Raw genomic sequence first — 16,622 nt, 5'->3', positions numbered from 1 at the left:
TCGCTGCCACGCAAAGGAGCCTTGGTTTAGTTGAAAGAAAAGTAGTACTTGGGGCACCTTAGAGATTAACAAATTTATTAGAGCATAAGCTTTCCGGAGCTACAGCTCACTTCATCGGCTGCATACAGTGGAAAATATAGCAGGGAGATTTTATATACACAGAGAACACAAAACAATGGGTGTTACCACACCGACTGTTAACACCAGTGGTCAGGAAAAGTGAGCTATTACCAGCGGGGGGACCTTTTGTAGTGATAATCAAGGTGGGCCATTTCCAGCACTTTACAAGAACAGTAGGAGGGGAAATAAACAAGGGGAAATAGTTTTGTTTTACTTTAGTTTGCAGCCCAGGGTAAAGCACGGCTCAGGCAGGTTCCCTGGCCTCACCCGCCCCATAACAGTTGGGATTTACTGCCGGAGGCTGGCGTGAGGACGGGTCCGTAGGTTTCTCGCTGCAGAGGGAGCCCGGCAGGCGGGGGCGCAGAGCGCTGCCGTTCCGCGTAACTTACCGTCTCTGCCCCCAGGGCAAATGGCGCATGGACGGGCCAGGCCGAGCAGGGCGCAGGTGCCCGCGAGGCCCGGGCTGGAGGCGGGGCCGGCAGGTGAGTTCCCGGGGCGGGGCTGGAGGGGATGGGCGGTCGCCTGACTCGAGGGGCGGGAGCGACCCAGGCGACCGCGGATCCAAGCGGAGCGGCCCGGCCCGACCCCACCCCACAGCGGCTGGGCGTTGTGCGGCGGGGCCGTGCGCGGAGCTGAGAAGTCGCTGGCGGGACGCGGAGGCTCGCGGTGAGCGGGGCGGCCCTTTGTCTGGCCGGGGGGAGAGGCGAGGAGGACAAGGGCTGTGCAGGGGCGGAGGAGCCGGCTCTCTGCAGATCCCCTTGCAGAATCGGGGCCCAAGACCCCCTGCTCCTGGGACTCGGTGAAACAGCGGCCAGAGAAGTGCCTCGTGGGTCTCTGCGCGTCACTTGATTGGGACGGGCTCGGTATAAAATCCTTGGAGTTTAGTTTATAGGCAATTAAACATTTCCCCACGCTTCGCTCTTAGACCTTGCATTGTCAACGTGAAATGGCTGCTGCGGTCATTGTTGGTTTCTCTGCGTTACCTTCGCTGTAACGCTAGAGGATAAAATATGAAGCATGATTGTTTCCAGGGGGAATGGGTTTATTTTTTTTTCTAAAGTGTTGGCCTTTCTTTGAAGAATGCCCCAGTTTTGGTGGGGTTGTAAGTCTGTCGAGGAATAGTTTTTATTTTTGGCTTGTTCAGTGCTGAGCCCGTTGTTGGTATTTAACAGTTTCTTCAATGATGTTTATAGGAACCGCACATGAAGTGGGAAGGGGATAACTTATAAATATTCATACAATTATCTAGGTGTTCCTAGAACAGGAGATCGAATCACAAATGTCTTCCAGAAGTGCGTTGTCGCAGCACAGATCGAGGGAGCATGGCAGAGCTACACAATATGATGAAGTATACGTGGATTCCTCTTTTTTGGAAGATACAGCAAGTCTGCCTCAAAGTTCACAAAATGCTGAACTGCTACTGAGTGTGGATGCCTTGCCAGCACCACCTCTCCCACTGCAACCACCTCTCGGCCCTGAATTGTACCCAAGTGATCAAGAAGAACCCTCTGATCTCAAACCAGTCAGGCGCTTCATTCCAGACTCCTGGAAGAACTTCTTCAAAGGGAGAAGAAATAATCCAGAATTGGATAAGCCAGCATCAGATATAAAATACACTTCTGGTGGAGTTGAGTGTTCTCCACCAGCGTCTCCAGTACAGCAAAACCACAAGTCAGCTGCTAGTTCTTATAAAGACCCATATGGAGGGTCAGGTGGAAGCTATAATTCAGGAAAAGAAGCTGAAGCCATGCTTACCCAAGATCTTTATCCCTCCCTAGAACGACATACTCAAATGGCTCTAACTTATAGTGAGAAAGTGGAAGCTTATAATTTGAGATACTCCTACATGAAATCATGGGCAGGTTTACTCAGAATTCTGTGTGTTGTAGAGCTGCTTTTAGGTGCAGCTGTCTTTGCTTGTGTCACAGCCTATATACACAAAGATAATGAATGGTACAACATGTTTGGATACTCACAGCCGTATGGTTTTACAGCAAACAGTATATATGGAGGCTATTATTATAGTGGCCCCAAAACCCCTTTTATACTTGTTGTAGCAGGCTTGGCTTGGTTAGTGACCATAGCGCTTCTAGTGCTTGGCATGTCAATGTACTATCGAACTATTCTTCTGGACTCGAATTGGTGGCCTTTAACTGAATTTGGAATTAATGTTGCATTATTCATTCTGTATATGGCTGCTGCGATAGTCTATGTGAATGATGCTAACCGAGGTGGACTCTGTTATTACCAATTATTTAAAACACCAATGAATGCATCATTTTGCCGCATAGAAGGGGGACAGACAGCAGCAATGATCTTTTTGTTTGTCACAGTGATTGTCTATCTTATTAGTACAGTCGTTTGCCTAAAGCTATGGAGACATGAAGGAGCAAGGAGGCATAGAGAATTAATGGAACAAGAGGTAAGTCAAAAACTATCAGATCAAACTGATTGCATCAATTTTCTTGTGTGCATTTAGAGTGCACGTTGCAAGGTGGGATTAAGTAGTAAACATTGGGTTCCAGTTATCATTGTGCCTTGGGCTAACTGTTACATTAGGCACGTCATCTTGGTACTAGTTTTCCCAACTATACAACAGGAATATTTACCCACTTTTGTAATATTCTGAGCTCCCTAAAGGAAAGTGTCACATTGCAAGGTGCATTTCAGACCAGTGAGGGGTTGTCACTACCTGCCCTCAGTGCTTAATTTGTAATGAAAGAGGTGCTGGGGCCCAAGCAATTTTTTTTTTTTTTTACTTTCATAACGATGCAGCAACCCCAGAGGTGCCAGGGCTATGTACTGCCAAACCCAAAGGTGCAACGAGCCGCCCTGGCACAAATGAAGCACTGCCTGCTCTGTAATCTTGGGTGCCTCACAATGCTTTGCTGCTGTCGTTCTCAGCTAGAGCAACTCACAAACAGCCTGCAGGTCACACTCTGAGTGTGTTTGTGTAGCTGCAGCTCTGGTCCATCAGCTCAGACCCCAGCAGCCTGTCAGCAGCATCCAGTCACACTCTGGCCTTAGTTATTATTTGCAGGTGATCCCAATACATTTCCAGTCCTGAATTTTCAGATAGTAAAGGTCCATTGCCCCTGTAAAGAGTCAACATGGAACAGTTTGCTACTTTAACCGGAGTTACCAAACGGTTCAGTTTAAACACAGCACTGAATTAGTTTAGATGAATAATAAAACAAGTTTATTTTACTACAAATAGAACGATTTTAAGTGAGTATAATGTATTAAAGTCAGAAATAGTTACAAGAGAAATAAAGATAAAATGCTTCCTAGTAGCTGAAATTTAACAAGCTAGACTTGGTTCAAAGTAAAGTCTTTTCCACATTTCCAACAACATGGCTGACTAAATTCTAGGTCACACCCTTTCCCGCCAGCCCCCACAATTCAAAGGGGTGGTTTTGCACAATTATTACAGTAGTGTGTAGGGTTTGAATACAGGGGTGGTCACAGAAAGGCACTAGCAAAGCACCTGATCCAGCATCCATTGAAGTCAGTGGTAGTCTTTCCATTGATTTCAGCAGACCTTGGGTCATGCAGTCACATGGAAAATATTGAAGTACTTTCCCTAAGTCAGCTGGTCAACTGCTTCTTAGTACATACTCTCTTCTGAAAAAAAGATAGGGAAGAATATAGTATAAACTGACTTACTTTAACACTTTAGTAGGAGGCCTTAAAGCAAATGAGCCTTTGAAGACCGAACTTTCAATTTAGAAGTTTGTCAGAGCTACTCTAAGGATATTAGAAACTGATTTTGTGAAGTGTGCGAAATACCAGACCACCACTCCTGACATATCTATGCATTTTCAGCTTTCCTCACACTACTAATTCAACACTGTGTTCTTGGATCTGAGAAGCCAAAGCCAAGCCTAAGTATTTGTCACTTATGTAATGATAAAAAGAAAAGGACTTGTGGCGCCTTAGAGACTAACAAATTTATTTGAGCATAAGCTTTCGTGAGCTACAGCTCACTTCATCGGATGTGAGTGATGAAGTGAGCTGTAGCTCACAAAAGCTTATGCTCAGATAAATTTGTTAGTCTCTAAGGCGCCGCAAGTCCTCCTTTTCTTTTTGTGAATACAGACTAATACGGCTGCTACTCTGAAACCTGTCATGATGTAATGATGTTTCTCTGATATTTAGAGTAAGAAAGGTTGGCAATTTTTTAAATACAGAAAGCTAGATAACTGAGTGCTGCTTTTTACTGGTTTCCTATGGTCTGGATATCCTGTGTGAAACAAAAAAAACTTTAATGCATTAGTCCTTAAATTCTAAATCAGTTTTCAGGTCTGTTCCTGCAAGCCCTTTCTCATTAGCATATTTACACTGTTTGTATGCCTTGTAGCTCTTGTATTAAAAAAAATCATAATTCTTGATTTACCATGGTCAAAAAATCATAATTCTAGTTGTTTTAGCAATGTTGGGCATAGGTGGAGTGGCTTAAGGCTTAAAAGGAAAAAAAATCCACTGAAATAAAATATATTGTCATTATGCAGCCTACAAATCTGCTATAAAGCATCATGCTGTAACTTTGATAGAGTTCAGTACAAATTATGTTGTAGGGGCTCTAAATATAAGACTGCAGAATCACTTGTACTCTGTTTCAACTATTTTGCAAATGGATTCGCAACATATTAGGAACATCCTTTATTATTAATTGCTTAATCTCCTATCTGGTGGATGATAACAGAAAATTTGTTTTATTTTTGCTTTATCAGCTAAAGCATTCCAAGTGGGTTGTGCAAAGCATGATCAAATTGAAACTCACATTTTATTAAAAATGACTAAAATATCACATTCCACAAAATTCAGAGGATATACTTGAGCCACACCTAAATAGGATTCAGTTTTTGATTTTCCTTCTCTCACTAGAGAGGAAGAACAGTGGATTTCCTCCACTTTCTAATTTCAAACTTTAATTTTTCCTTTGTAAAATTCTCCTTAAAAGACACAGTTTTACTCATGACGTGTCCTAATTTTAAATTAAATGAGTAGCTGTATCATTCTCACAATATTCTTGTTAGAAGATTAATTTTATATTATAAAAATCTGAAAAAATAAGTTTTACTGAAGTTTATATATAAAATGATCAATTTATTCCCACCCACCGTCCAACATTCTTCTACTCTATTTACTTGAAAATATTCCTAAATAGATTATTTTTATAGTGGTTGGTTTGACTGAGCTGAGTATGATGGAAAATTGTTGAGGGCTGAGTTATTTTCCCAAAACAGATTTTAAAAAAAGAATGATTACTGCCCCCAAAGAGTTCATGGGTTAATATCAGACAAAATATAAGAGAGTAACAAAAATGGTCGGGAGGAGATTGAAGTAACTGAAAGCCTATGCTGTCCCACGGGTGTAATTCTTAAAGTTGTGTGTGTGGTGTTGTTTTTAAATAAATGCCAAAAATGGCTCAGAACTAAACTGGATGGTGGTAAACTGAATCTCATTGATGGTTCAACCTGGTGTTGAACAAAAAAAACAACCTGTCAGCCATTCTTGCAACCGTTTCTATCACTTCTCAGTGACTCAGCAGACATCCTGGGCTGCAGAGTGACAATCCTGGAATCTTCTTATAAAATGCTCCAAATAAACTGGTCTAAATTGTTACAATATTTTTTGAATTACTGGCTTCTCTTTCAAATTTTCTTTAAAACTAATGACATCATACTGCCACACACAGCTTTCCTGAAAATAATAGATTTATTCATATTTAAACATTAATTGATCACAAATACCCTGTGTCCTATGACTTTTATGGGGTTTAGGATATTAAAGGTTTGTGCTTTTGCAGAATACATGTGTGATTCAAACCTTCGTTAAGCAATAAACTGTCTCCTTTTTTTTTAGATGAAAACACAATCTTTTTTACCAAAAAGGATGGTAAGAATCAAATTTCTTCTCTCCTGTGTCTCTCTCCTAATTTTCTGACTGATATTATTATAGGATGGAAAGAGGTAAAGTTTTCCAAAGTGCTGACCAGAATAAGTTAATCTCTGTGTCAGATTCTCGCATTAAGTCTTAGCTCCTTAACACAAGACCGGTGGAACGCCACTATTTCTCAATCTTTTCTGGTCCTGAGGGAAGTCGTGGTCAGGTAGAACTCAAGCAATACCCCCTTTGGAGTATATCAACATTGCCTTCTGAATATTGTGGTTAACTTCCTTGACCATGGTAAACAAAGGAACTCCCTGCAGGAATGAGCAGCACCCATTGTTCCAGCTCTCCTCTAGAGCTTAGTGATGCTCATCAAGTGGCCTTTCTTGGTTTCAGCCTTGTTTTCCAGCTGGATCTGGTTCAGAGCTCTAAATTCTAATTCTTTGCCTCAAGTGTTTTGGTGCACCTGTGGTGCCTTTTTGTCTGTGTGTCAGTTTCTTGTTTTCAACAGACTTAAGACGGTTTGTATCGGTGCTTGGTCTGCTACTTTTTTGAATATGCTTGGGTTCAGTACTTCTTGGCACACATTTCTCTTGTTGTTCTGGTGCCTCCCTTGACAGGTCAGGACTTGACCCATTCTCCTCCCCCTTGGTGTTTTGGCAAGTATGACAGTGAGGAAGAAAGAAAGTTCGGTGTCTTCACATCTTGGCCACGTTGTAGGACAGGGGTGGACAAACTTTTTGGCCTGAGGGCCAGACTTGTGGGGAGGAGGGAACTGCCCCCCCAGCACTTGCTGGCCACGCGGCTGGGAGCCAGGGGAGCGGAGCAGGGTCACTCCAGTTCCCGCAGGAAGTGGCCAGCCCGCCCCCCGAAGGAGGCCTGGGGCCCCACACAGCCCCCCCAAGGCCCAAGGGGGCTGTGTATGTCACCAAAATAGCTAGGGACGGCCCTGCAACCATGATATGCAGGATATATCTGCACATGTCATCTGATGAGCAAAAAGGTGTGGGAAGTGCCTCCAAACCGTTATTGAGGCACCCCAGAGAGAAAAGGCTAACCCGGAGCACTTTGAAGGGTAAATCCTTCAGGCTGAAACCTGAGTTAACCAAGACTACTGTGCCTTCTCTGCTCAAACCCCTAGTTTAGCAGTTTAAACTAAACCAGTTTAGTAAGAGTCGGGCAGTTTTACCACCAAATGCCTTGTGTAGTCATCAGCGAAGCTTTGCCAAGTGTTGGAATCTTGGGAATTTAAAGTCAAGGATATTGAGCGGTCTTTCCTCAGATGAGGCAGAGCCTCTGAGCAAGTGGTTGAATAAGGAGAGAAACTCTGCTATTCTCCAGCATGTCTGAACTTAAGCTCATACTTCAGATAGTTCCACACTGAGACGTCTGGATTTTCCCCTCTTGTGTGCCCAGAAAAGAGAAGCCAGTGATTTTGGGTAACTGTGTGTGCTCAGTAATCGAATCCAGGGCTCCTGGATCTCTCTGGAGAAGCCCCAAAGCCCACAGTATCGTTCTGGAGACACACCTCTAACTCTGCGCCAGCAAAGGCAGTATCTCTTGGTGCAGCCAGAACGCTTTTTGCACTGAGGCAGATGTTTATGCCCAGAGAAGCTCTGCCTTAGACACCAGTGCCCACAGCACTTCCTGTGCAGGGGCTCCAATGGTACTGATGCTCCCAAGGCAATACTTCCCACACAACCTTAACTCTGCCCCCATAAAAACTGGGAACTTCACCGTGACTTTCTCCTGCCTAACAGAAACTACCCTTTTCTCTGTGCCCACCACAACACCAAATAAGGATTCTTATTCCTACACTCCAGCAGGACCCTCAGGGAACGGGAAAAAATTTTGCTGATTGACAGAGATTAAATTAGAGCCACTGAGCTACCTTTCTTCATAGTTTTCTTGTTGCACAATCACAATTAGTCTAGTAATACCTTAGGGGACTTCCTTAAACTTTCCAGTACTTCATTCAAGTCACACAAGACTAATACAGTATTCCCAAGCCCCCAGAGGAATGCTGTATTAAGGAACTGGTGTCACTACTGGGGCAGATTTAAGGTGGTTGTGTTGTGTGAGAAATCTCACTTTATATTTCTATATCCCGTGGTGGTGTAGCCATGTTGGTCACAGTATATTAGAGAGGCAAGGTGGGTTGGTCCAATAAAAGATATTCACCCACTTTACATTTTCCAGTTTTCTAACTCATGCTTTGTTTTTGTCTCTGATATTACAGTTGCATTCAGGAAGGCATAGGAAACCGTTTAATACCTGCAACTTTAACTCCACACTAACAATTATTTTGTGTTTTTTTATGTTTATCATTTTTACTTTTAAAATTAGTATGAAAGTGAAGACAGACCAAGGGAGGTCAATTACAGACAATTTAAATCGGTGGAAATGAAACCTGAACTACTTAATGGCCACATACCATCAGGGTACATTCCTAAGCCTATAGTGATGCCAGACTACTTAGCGTGAGTGTTTTTGAAATTTTCCATTGTTTGTTTCATCAAAGAGGTGGTATTTTTTCTATTGGCTTATTTTAGTATCTAACCACTTTTTCATGCTTCATACTCTATTGGTCTCCAGTTTCTTAGACATGAATTTTAAATAAGAGAATGATGGCCTGTGGACGTAGTATGTACATATTTAATATAAATGCATACTTTAAAAAATCAAAATTTTGTAATAGATTAAATAATTAAAATATCTAACAGAATATTTACCAAGGGGATGAGGAAAGGACATACAGTGATACAAAAATAACTGAGAGAATAAATGTACAGGCATTTCTTTGAACTTTTCTAGAACCTGCAATACTTGTTAAACAGTCTGACTGACAAAATCAGAATCAAACCTTAGCAAAGGAAATTTAGAAATGAGTAAAATTCACAGAAAGTAATAGTCTTTGCAAGCTAATGAAACGCCATAGGTCCATAAGGACATGTTTCAAATAATGTTAATTTGCATAACACTTAACTCAGATTTCAAAGTCTTGCGTATAACCTGCTGAAGTTTGCATGTGCTCAAAAAGCCACATTTACAGCTTTTTTGGAAAGTCAAAACTCCAGCACTAATAATCGTTTTTCTTATAGGAAATACCCAGCAATTCAGACAGACGATGAGCGAGATCGCTATAAAGCTGTGTTTAATGATCAGTTTGCTGAATATAAAGAGCTCTCTGCTGAAGTTCAGGTGGTCCTAAAAAAATTTGATGATTTGGATGTATTGGTGAGCAAGCTGTCCCTTCACCCTGTAAACATGCTAGTAAGTAGATAATTAGATGCGTGTGTTTTTAAAAAAATTAATCGCAAAGCTAAACTAATTTGTTTTTGAGAATTGAGCACAATCTTAAACAGCTAGACTGCCTATGGGAAGAGAGAGACCTGATAATGCTAAAGATGAACAAACAGGATGGATTTGATCTCCTGAAAACCTATTATCTTCATATTAAAGAAATAGTGAAACACTTCATAACTAGCTTTGACCCATATTTTCATCTGTTTTTATTTTAGTTGTTTTCAGTTAGTTTCCATCTTAATTGAAAGTTTTGACTAATTTTAGTTGTTAGTGTTGACAAATTCAAACTAATGTTTTCAATGAAAACAAAAACTAAGCTATATCTCAGTTCACACATTTGACAAGTCTGGGTAGAACTTATGGGAGAACACTAACAACAAACATAAGGTTTTTAAAATGCTTCACCATTTTGTTTTAATAGGAACATGACAGAATTTCAAAAGTTCTGCAAGAATACAAAAAGAAGAAGAATGTGAGTATTTTCAGATTTACGTTTTAATACTAGTTTGCAACAGGGGCATAGGCATGGTGGGCCATGGCCCACCCACTTAGCATCCAGGCCCAGCCCCAGCACCCCATCCCACTTCCTGGCAGGAGCACTGCGGGGAGGCAGAGTGGGTAGGGTCACGGGAGCTCCCATTTTTCTGGGCCCCACCTGGGCACACCCCCTTGGCCCAGTGGCTAATCTGCCAATGGGAGGAGGGCAGGTGAGTGAGCAGGCAGCCCACCAGCAGCAGAGGAACCCTCCAAAAGGGTAGGCCTGCCATTGGGGGAGCCAGGCCCAGTTTGGGGCAGTGTAGATGGGAACTGTTACCACTGGAGAACGCAAAAAGAAAAGGAGTACTTGTGGCACCTTAGAGACTAACCAATTTATTTGAGCATGAGCTTTCGTGAGCTACAGCTCACTTCATCGGATGCATACCGTGGAAACTGCAGCAGACTTTATATATACACAGAGAATATGAAACAATACCTCCTCCCACCCCACTGTCCTGCTGGTAATAGCTTATCTAAAGTGATCATCAGGTTGGGCCATTTCCAGTGCACACCTAGGGCTCAGGGGCCTCTGGCCAGAGCGTCCATCGCCCGCCGCAAGGCCGGCTGGAGGTGGGGACGAGGCGGCCCCGAACCCTCATGTCCTCCTTCCTCCACCCCCTTTTGTTGCCCACCCACCTGAAGTTGGGGCCCACCCAAGTGTCCCGTCCTGGCTATGCCGCTGGTTTGCAATGATCATCCAATGGGTGGTTAAGAGGATGTAAGTCAGTGGTGGGCAACCACTCTGCTGGCGGGCCGTGAGACAGTGTTTACATTGACGGTCCACAGGCACAGCCACCCGCAGCTCCCAGTTCACGGCCATTGGGAGCTGCGGGCGGCTGTGCCAGTGGATGGTCAACGTAAACGCTGTCTCGTGGCCCGCCAGCGGATTACCCTGACTGGACGCAGGTTGCCCACCACTGATGTAAGTAGACAAAAGCAGCTTGAACGGCAGGCACGATCTATTAGTTAAGGGCATGCCCAGCCTTTGCATGTTACGGTGTTCAGTGTACCTGTCACATAAAACGCTGGAGACTTGAGAAAGCAGGTAAAGTTTGTTGTCCAACTCATTACAATTTCATGTTGGTTGCATCTTGTGATAGCTCTAAATAGATAAACTAGATTTCAAAAGAAACCGTTGATGTTCTTTGGCTAAGATGTTTTTCTGTTTGACGGTAGGTCCCATATATTAATGTCTTGCCTTGAGAAGGCTTGCTAACATTGTTCAGTTATTTTTTTGGAACCAATCCATTTTCCATCCACACATGCAACAAAAAGCCAACATTCCTTGTAAGTGATTAAAAACAACAAGGTACATATGCTTAATCTTGAAAGGAAGTCTCTCATTTTCTTTTTAATCAACTCTTTTTTGGGGGGTGGGGGGGTGGACTATATATTAGTTGCAGAATAACTATTGCTGGAATCCAGAAGGGGTTCTATTTTATTGCTATTAAGTAGGTTAGGTAGGGGTGTGTGTAATTACTTGCATTCCAGTAAAATCTTGGCAATATAATCTCGTGATTTGTACCTTTTTGGTTTTTTTATTCAATGCAAATTGACGGTTCATATTAGTCTGTTGTGTCATTTGTTTTGTACATTCATTTTTTTTTGTTAAAGATCACCAGATACAAACCATCAGAACACAAATATATAACTGAAACAGGGCAGCACAACAAATAAAATTGCATTACTTTACTAAATGGCTAAAATATATCAAAACCACAGCCCGTTTTCCACCCACCAAGAAAGCAGGAAAAGGGCAGGTAGAAGAAATTATGTTCAGGAAAGAACAGCATGTGTTTGGAAGGCATGTATCCATATGCATATGTGCTGTCCTCAGCCAACTACATTATTGATTGTTCTTGGAGAAAACTGAAAGATACATTGTATTAATATGAGTTGTTCGTTTGCTTGTATATTTCTTGCAGGATCCTACATTTCTGGAGAAAAGGGAACGTTGTGACTATCTAAAGAACAAACTTTCTCACATAAAACAAAGAATTCAGGACTACGATAAAGTTATGAATTGGAACACACAGCCATAGTATCACTCTAACTTTATGTGGAAGCTGCTTAGTATATTGAAAGAGAAATGATTTTTAAATATTTATCTTCAAAATTATCAACTTCCTAATGTGAAACTGATTGCTTCCTCAATCAATGCCGATATGTAGTCTCTTTAAATCTTGTGCATTTCGAACCAATTTTGCACAGAATCATATTTTAAATGCAATATAACAAATAAGTTAACAAGCTGTTTTATGGAATCTACACTAATTGTATGTTTTATTAATAGATAAATGCCTAAGTCTGTCCCTTTTTATGCAGTCATAGGTATGGTTATTTTTACTCATCTGTTCTCCCTTTCTTTTGTCTCTCTCTTTCCATGTGTGCACCCTTTCCACCAGATCTGGTTCTTCTAGATCTAGTCAAGAACCTGTGCAGTAGTGCTGTAACAACCTCAGATAATGACTTGGTGTATTTCCTGTATAGTTAGAGCCCTGCAAATCTGCAGATATCCACTTCATATCTGCAGACCATGTTTGTGGATCAGATGCAGATACAAATTTTGTATCTGCATAGGGCTTTACGTATGGTACTGGAAAAAACTGCCGCTATGGAACTAGCACTCTCTACAAACCTCCCCTTCGTGACATAGGTAGAACTGCATGTGTTAAATTAAGGGAAGAGAACACCCAGAGGAACATGACTTTCTTGTTTTGAGAAAACTGGAGAGAGTAGCTGATGCAGGTAATTGTAAACACTAGGAGTCGAATGTACATAGTAAATTTTAAACTTAATTCTCAGTATAAAACCTCCCAAAAAAGTTATGGTACATAAACCATAAGCATCTGATGTAAATCCAAGTGAAATGTTTTTCACTGGTGAGACACAAGCCTCCAGAGATTTAGCGTACCTTTATACTAAACCTTACAATGTGGTCTGAATTTGTAAATCTGTTTCGTATCACAGTTGTAAATACTTACAAACTTATGCAAACAATGTCATCTTATATGAATTTTATCTTTGTATGAACTTTTTTTTACTAATTAAAATACACTAAAATTGTTAGTCATTTTCTCATCGGTATTAGCTTCTTCACTGAACAGTTTTCTAGAACCAATATGTCACTGGACATTTCATTTTGAAATATGTTATTTAAATGTCCAAAACATAATACTTGCTATAAGTACTTGGAACCAATTGCTTTTGTTAGGATTACATCATGGCTTTTGTTAGTCTTTTTTCTGAAACTTTCCATGCTTGGTCTCAGTTTAGAAGGGATTATATCGCTAAGCTATCATCAGTTATTAACTATGGTAGCTTTCCAAGTGTAGAGGAGAGGTATGTTCACAGCTTCTAGTGTAAGGCTGTGGTGTTTCCATGTGACCTTACACCGCTGTTCTAAAGCACTGCAAGTGTCTGTAACTCAAAGCCACTTCTAGCTCCCCCCCCCCTTTTTTTAAAAGAAATGGGGAACACTTAAAGTGAAAAGAATTATGTCACTGTAATATCAGTGATGGGTTTCAGTACTCAAGATATGAAATTGGGATCATTGACTTTTCAGCATGCTATAAACTGGTCACATTGCTTATCCCATATATTTGAGAGCTTTATTATGCTACACACTTAAAAAGATAACCAGGAATAAAAACGTACATGCCACATGACCAAATGAATGTTAGTTCAAGAACCTAAACTCAGGTTCTGACAGCTGAGAATTTAAACTGTAAACCTAAGTTTTTTTACCAAACATACGTGTGTGTTTCTAGGTATATTGTAGGTAATCTCTTGTTAGTTTTAACAGCTGGTCTTAAAATGTGTGCCCATCCAAATAACCAGTAAATCTATAAAATACTTATCAGAAGGTTCATATGAGCTAGATTTAACATTTTTGGGGTACTATGAATTGAGCCTGTGAAGTTTCTTTTTTTTAAATATAATATTTTGTTTTATTTTTGGGGAATGTGGTGGTGTCTTTGTTTTGTCCCTTGGGGAATAGGTTGCCAGGCCCTGCTCTCAGGGGTTGGGGCCACTGGAGGGGGGTTGCAGAGTGAACCCACTCCACACTTGTGCTGCAGTGGCGGCTCCGGTCCCACAGGTCTGGGCCTGGCTGCCTGCTTTGGGTGCTTGCGTACGGGGTCACAGTGCCACTCTCAAATTTTGGTCCCACAGGATAGATGCCACTGGTTTGGGGTGAGATTTTTTGTTCTATTTTGTTTTGTTTTTCATTTTATTTTGTGGTGTTTTTCAGTTAAAAACATGAGGCTTTAACTATGAAACATGGCTCTGGAATTTACACACACACATTTAACTTTCACATGTTTATATTCTCTAGTATGTAGAAAGTTTCACTTGTCACAATCTGGGTCTGTTCTGTTTCTTGTGGATGGTCACCAGTCTCGTAAGCTCCCTGAGTCTGGGTAGTGACCATTCAATATTATAACTTTGCATCTCTCAGGCACACCCCCAGGTGCAGACGCTGTCTGGATTTTAACTGTTGTTGTCTTTCAATGTTAATGTAAAAGTAATCCACGACTGCTGCATGATTTCCTCCCTTCTATAAGAGAACTTGTGCTGCTTGTGTATATATGGCAAAGTTCTATTTCCATTGTTGGATCATATTAAAGAAGTTCTGTATAAAATCACAAATAAGTTTGATTCCCCATAGTTTAAATTCTAGAGTATTACTAATTAAGAGGTCTCTTGGTTTTTGGTACTGTTTCTCTCCCTCTATGTGTGAAACTTGCAAGCTGCTAATTGCGTTAGTACATTCTAAGACAGAGTCTGTTCTCAAAGCAATTCACAGAGAGAGAGACTCAAAGCAATACTCTGTAACAACAGAAACAGCACCCAGAGACTCCCCGCCCTTTTGTTGTATTAACAATTGTGATTAAAATAGAGATAGAGGATGTATGTGGATGGATGCTTGGTGTGGATAATAACTGAATGATCAGGGAGGTGCCAGCCTAAGAATCCAATGTCCCTCCGCTGAAGAAGGCGTCAAGTGGAAATAACCAGAGGACCCTCGGAGGGCAGACTGGAATCCACCCAACAGCCTCAAGAATGGGAGAACCAAAGAACAAGATAACATCTAGCAGCACGGAGCTGTCAGGAATGTGCTATCTGCTGATGGATTCAGCAACAGCATGATGAAGCAATTCCCATAGACTGACATAGGAAAAAACTCCTATAAAAATGGACTCTAGAAAGTGAGAACTTTGGGGTCTGATTCTGCAAACCAACTTCCAGGAGCATCAGATGAGCATCTGACAAGGCCCTGCTCCCTCCTCATGTCCAGGCCACCTGGCCAGTAGCTTGGCATGAGCAACTCTAAGGCTGGTAACTATGATGATAACCTTGCAGAACCTGTGTGTGTATGTGTGTGTGTATGAATGAATGTGTGAATAAATATGAAATTGAATGGAGTGTTTATAGCTATAACTGCTTACCATGATTCTTTCTGTATTCACAATAAATGTGGTATTTTGCCTTTTCCCCTTTAATAAGATCCTGATCCTGCTGGTTTTTATTGGTATAACGCCACTGTGTTAATATCAGGATGAAAAAGCTGCATTTCATAAATGATTCTTACCACTTTCTGGACCATACAGTCCAGTACAATTCTAATTCCAGTATTTACAGAATGTACTTAAGGTTTGTGTCATGGGGCAATTATTCTGATGTTAGTTTTAAATTACAGATAAATCTGCTGCATGAGCAGTTTTGCACACCTGATATGCTGCTTTTCATATAATTACTCTTGGGGAAAAAGATCTAGGAATTACCTGAGTTCTTTATCAAAACATGATATGAGAAAGAAAGAAAGAAAGAAAGGCCTGAGATGTAGGAGAAATTCTTTAGGACAATGGTGCAACTACATTACAGTGATAAACTAGAACTCAGGGTGCACTATATGTAATAGATTGCTCACACTGTTAGACGTATCATGTGTTATAGATTCATAGATTCATAGAAGGTTAGGATTGGAAGGGACCTTAGGAGGTCATCTAGTCCAACCCCCTGCTTGAAGCAGGACCAATCCCCAATTTTTGCCCCAGATCCCTAAATGGCCCCCTCAAGGATTGAACTCACAAATGGCCCCCTCAAGGATTGAACTCACAACCCTGGGTTTAGCAGGCCAATGGTCAAACCACTGAGCTATCCCTCCCCAGTTCCCATTCATTTTAATAATCTGCTCTTTTACTATGATTCATGGCTTGGGTGAAAGAACTCTGCTCATAACTAATTGTTAAGTAGACACATGTAAAGAAAGCATGCCCTTCCATAATTTAGTGGAAACTTACGTGTTTTACTCCTCTTAGCAGCTATTTATTTAGAAGCCTGTGTTGTTTTACAAAATGGTCTTTATGGTAGATGGTGAAAATAACTGAAGTCTATTCCTTTAACGAATGCTTAAGTATGAACTCTCATGTGAAGTAGTTATGAAAATTTTATTTTTGTTTAATCTGAATGTGGGCCTTATGTCAGCTTTACAGGTTTGAAGTTCTTTACCCATGCATGAGATATAGCTTAGCAGTAGCAATAGCAATTTGTGCTATCAGTGTGTTTTGGCAGGGTTTACTGCTAGGATATGAAGGTAGCAGAGTCTCTTTGTTCACTCAGGGCTTGTCCACACTTAAAACAGTGCAGTGGGGCAGCTAGGGTGGCCAGATGTCCTGATTTTATAGGGACAGTCCCAATATTTTGGCCTTTTTCTTATATAGGCTCCTATTATACCCCACTCCCGTCCCAATTTTTCACAC

The 16,622-nt window shown here is 41.3% G+C and overlaps 2 protein-coding genes across 4 annotated transcripts in view; one reads left to right on the top strand and one right to left on the bottom strand.

The window, feature by feature from the left end:
* AK6 (adenylate kinase 6) overlaps nucleotides 1-594 on the bottom strand; it is a 35,658-nt gene extending 35,064 nt beyond the window's left edge. Inside the window, exon 1 of the mRNA XM_073344346.1 lies at nucleotides 510-594. The gene's annotated coding sequence lies outside the window, so the exon portion shown is untranslated. The remainder of the gene's footprint in view (nucleotides 1-509) is intronic.
* Nucleotides 314-15,365, top strand: MARVELD2 (MARVEL domain containing 2). 3 transcript variants are annotated; one of them, XM_073344341.1, is made up of 7 exons: nucleotides 314-602; nucleotides 1,370-2,542; nucleotides 5,989-6,021; nucleotides 8,362-8,495; nucleotides 9,117-9,288; nucleotides 9,743-9,793; nucleotides 11,784-15,365. In XM_073344341.1, exons 1-7 carry the CDS (start codon nucleotides 537-539, stop codon nucleotides 11,898-11,900), a joined length of 1,746 nt encoding a protein of 581 aa, XP_073200442.1. In that variant the 5' UTR covers nucleotides 314-536; the 3' UTR covers nucleotides 11,901-15,365. The 3 variants fall into 3 exon arrangements, with proteins under 3 accessions (XP_073200442.1, XP_073200443.1, XP_073200444.1); XM_073344343.1 differs by lacking the exon at nucleotides 314-602 and adding an exon at nucleotides 647-786; XM_073344342.1 differs by lacking the exon at nucleotides 5,989-6,021 and having other exon boundaries at nucleotides 317-602.
* The last annotated feature ends 1,257 nt before the right edge of the window (nucleotides 15,366-16,622 follow it).

Source organism: Lepidochelys kempii, chromosome 5 (assembly GCF_965140265.1).
Source record: "Lepidochelys kempii isolate rLepKem1 chromosome 5, rLepKem1.hap2, whole genome shotgun sequence".
In the NCBI taxonomy this organism is placed as follows: domain Eukaryota; kingdom Metazoa; phylum Chordata; order Testudines; family Cheloniidae; genus Lepidochelys; species Lepidochelys kempii.
Note: the sequence above shows the minus strand (reverse complement) of the source record. Positions and strands in the feature narration are given on the sequence as shown.

What these genes read in the sequence shown, in the direction of transcription:
- MARVELD2 (XM_073344341.1), top strand. Translation starts at nt 537, where the DNA reads ATGGACGGGCCAGGCCGAGCAGGGCGCAGGTGCCCGCGAGGCCCGGGC. An exon ending in CTTTTTTACCAAAAAGGATG is followed by an intron (nt 6,022 to 8,361) that starts GTAAGAATCAAA and finishes TTTTAAAATTAG; the next exon opens with TATGAAAGTGAAGACAGACC. An exon ending in GTGATGCCAGACTACTTAGC is followed by an intron (nt 8,496 to 9,116) that starts GTGAGTGTTTTT and finishes TTTTTCTTATAG; the next exon opens with GAAATACCCAGCAATTCAGA.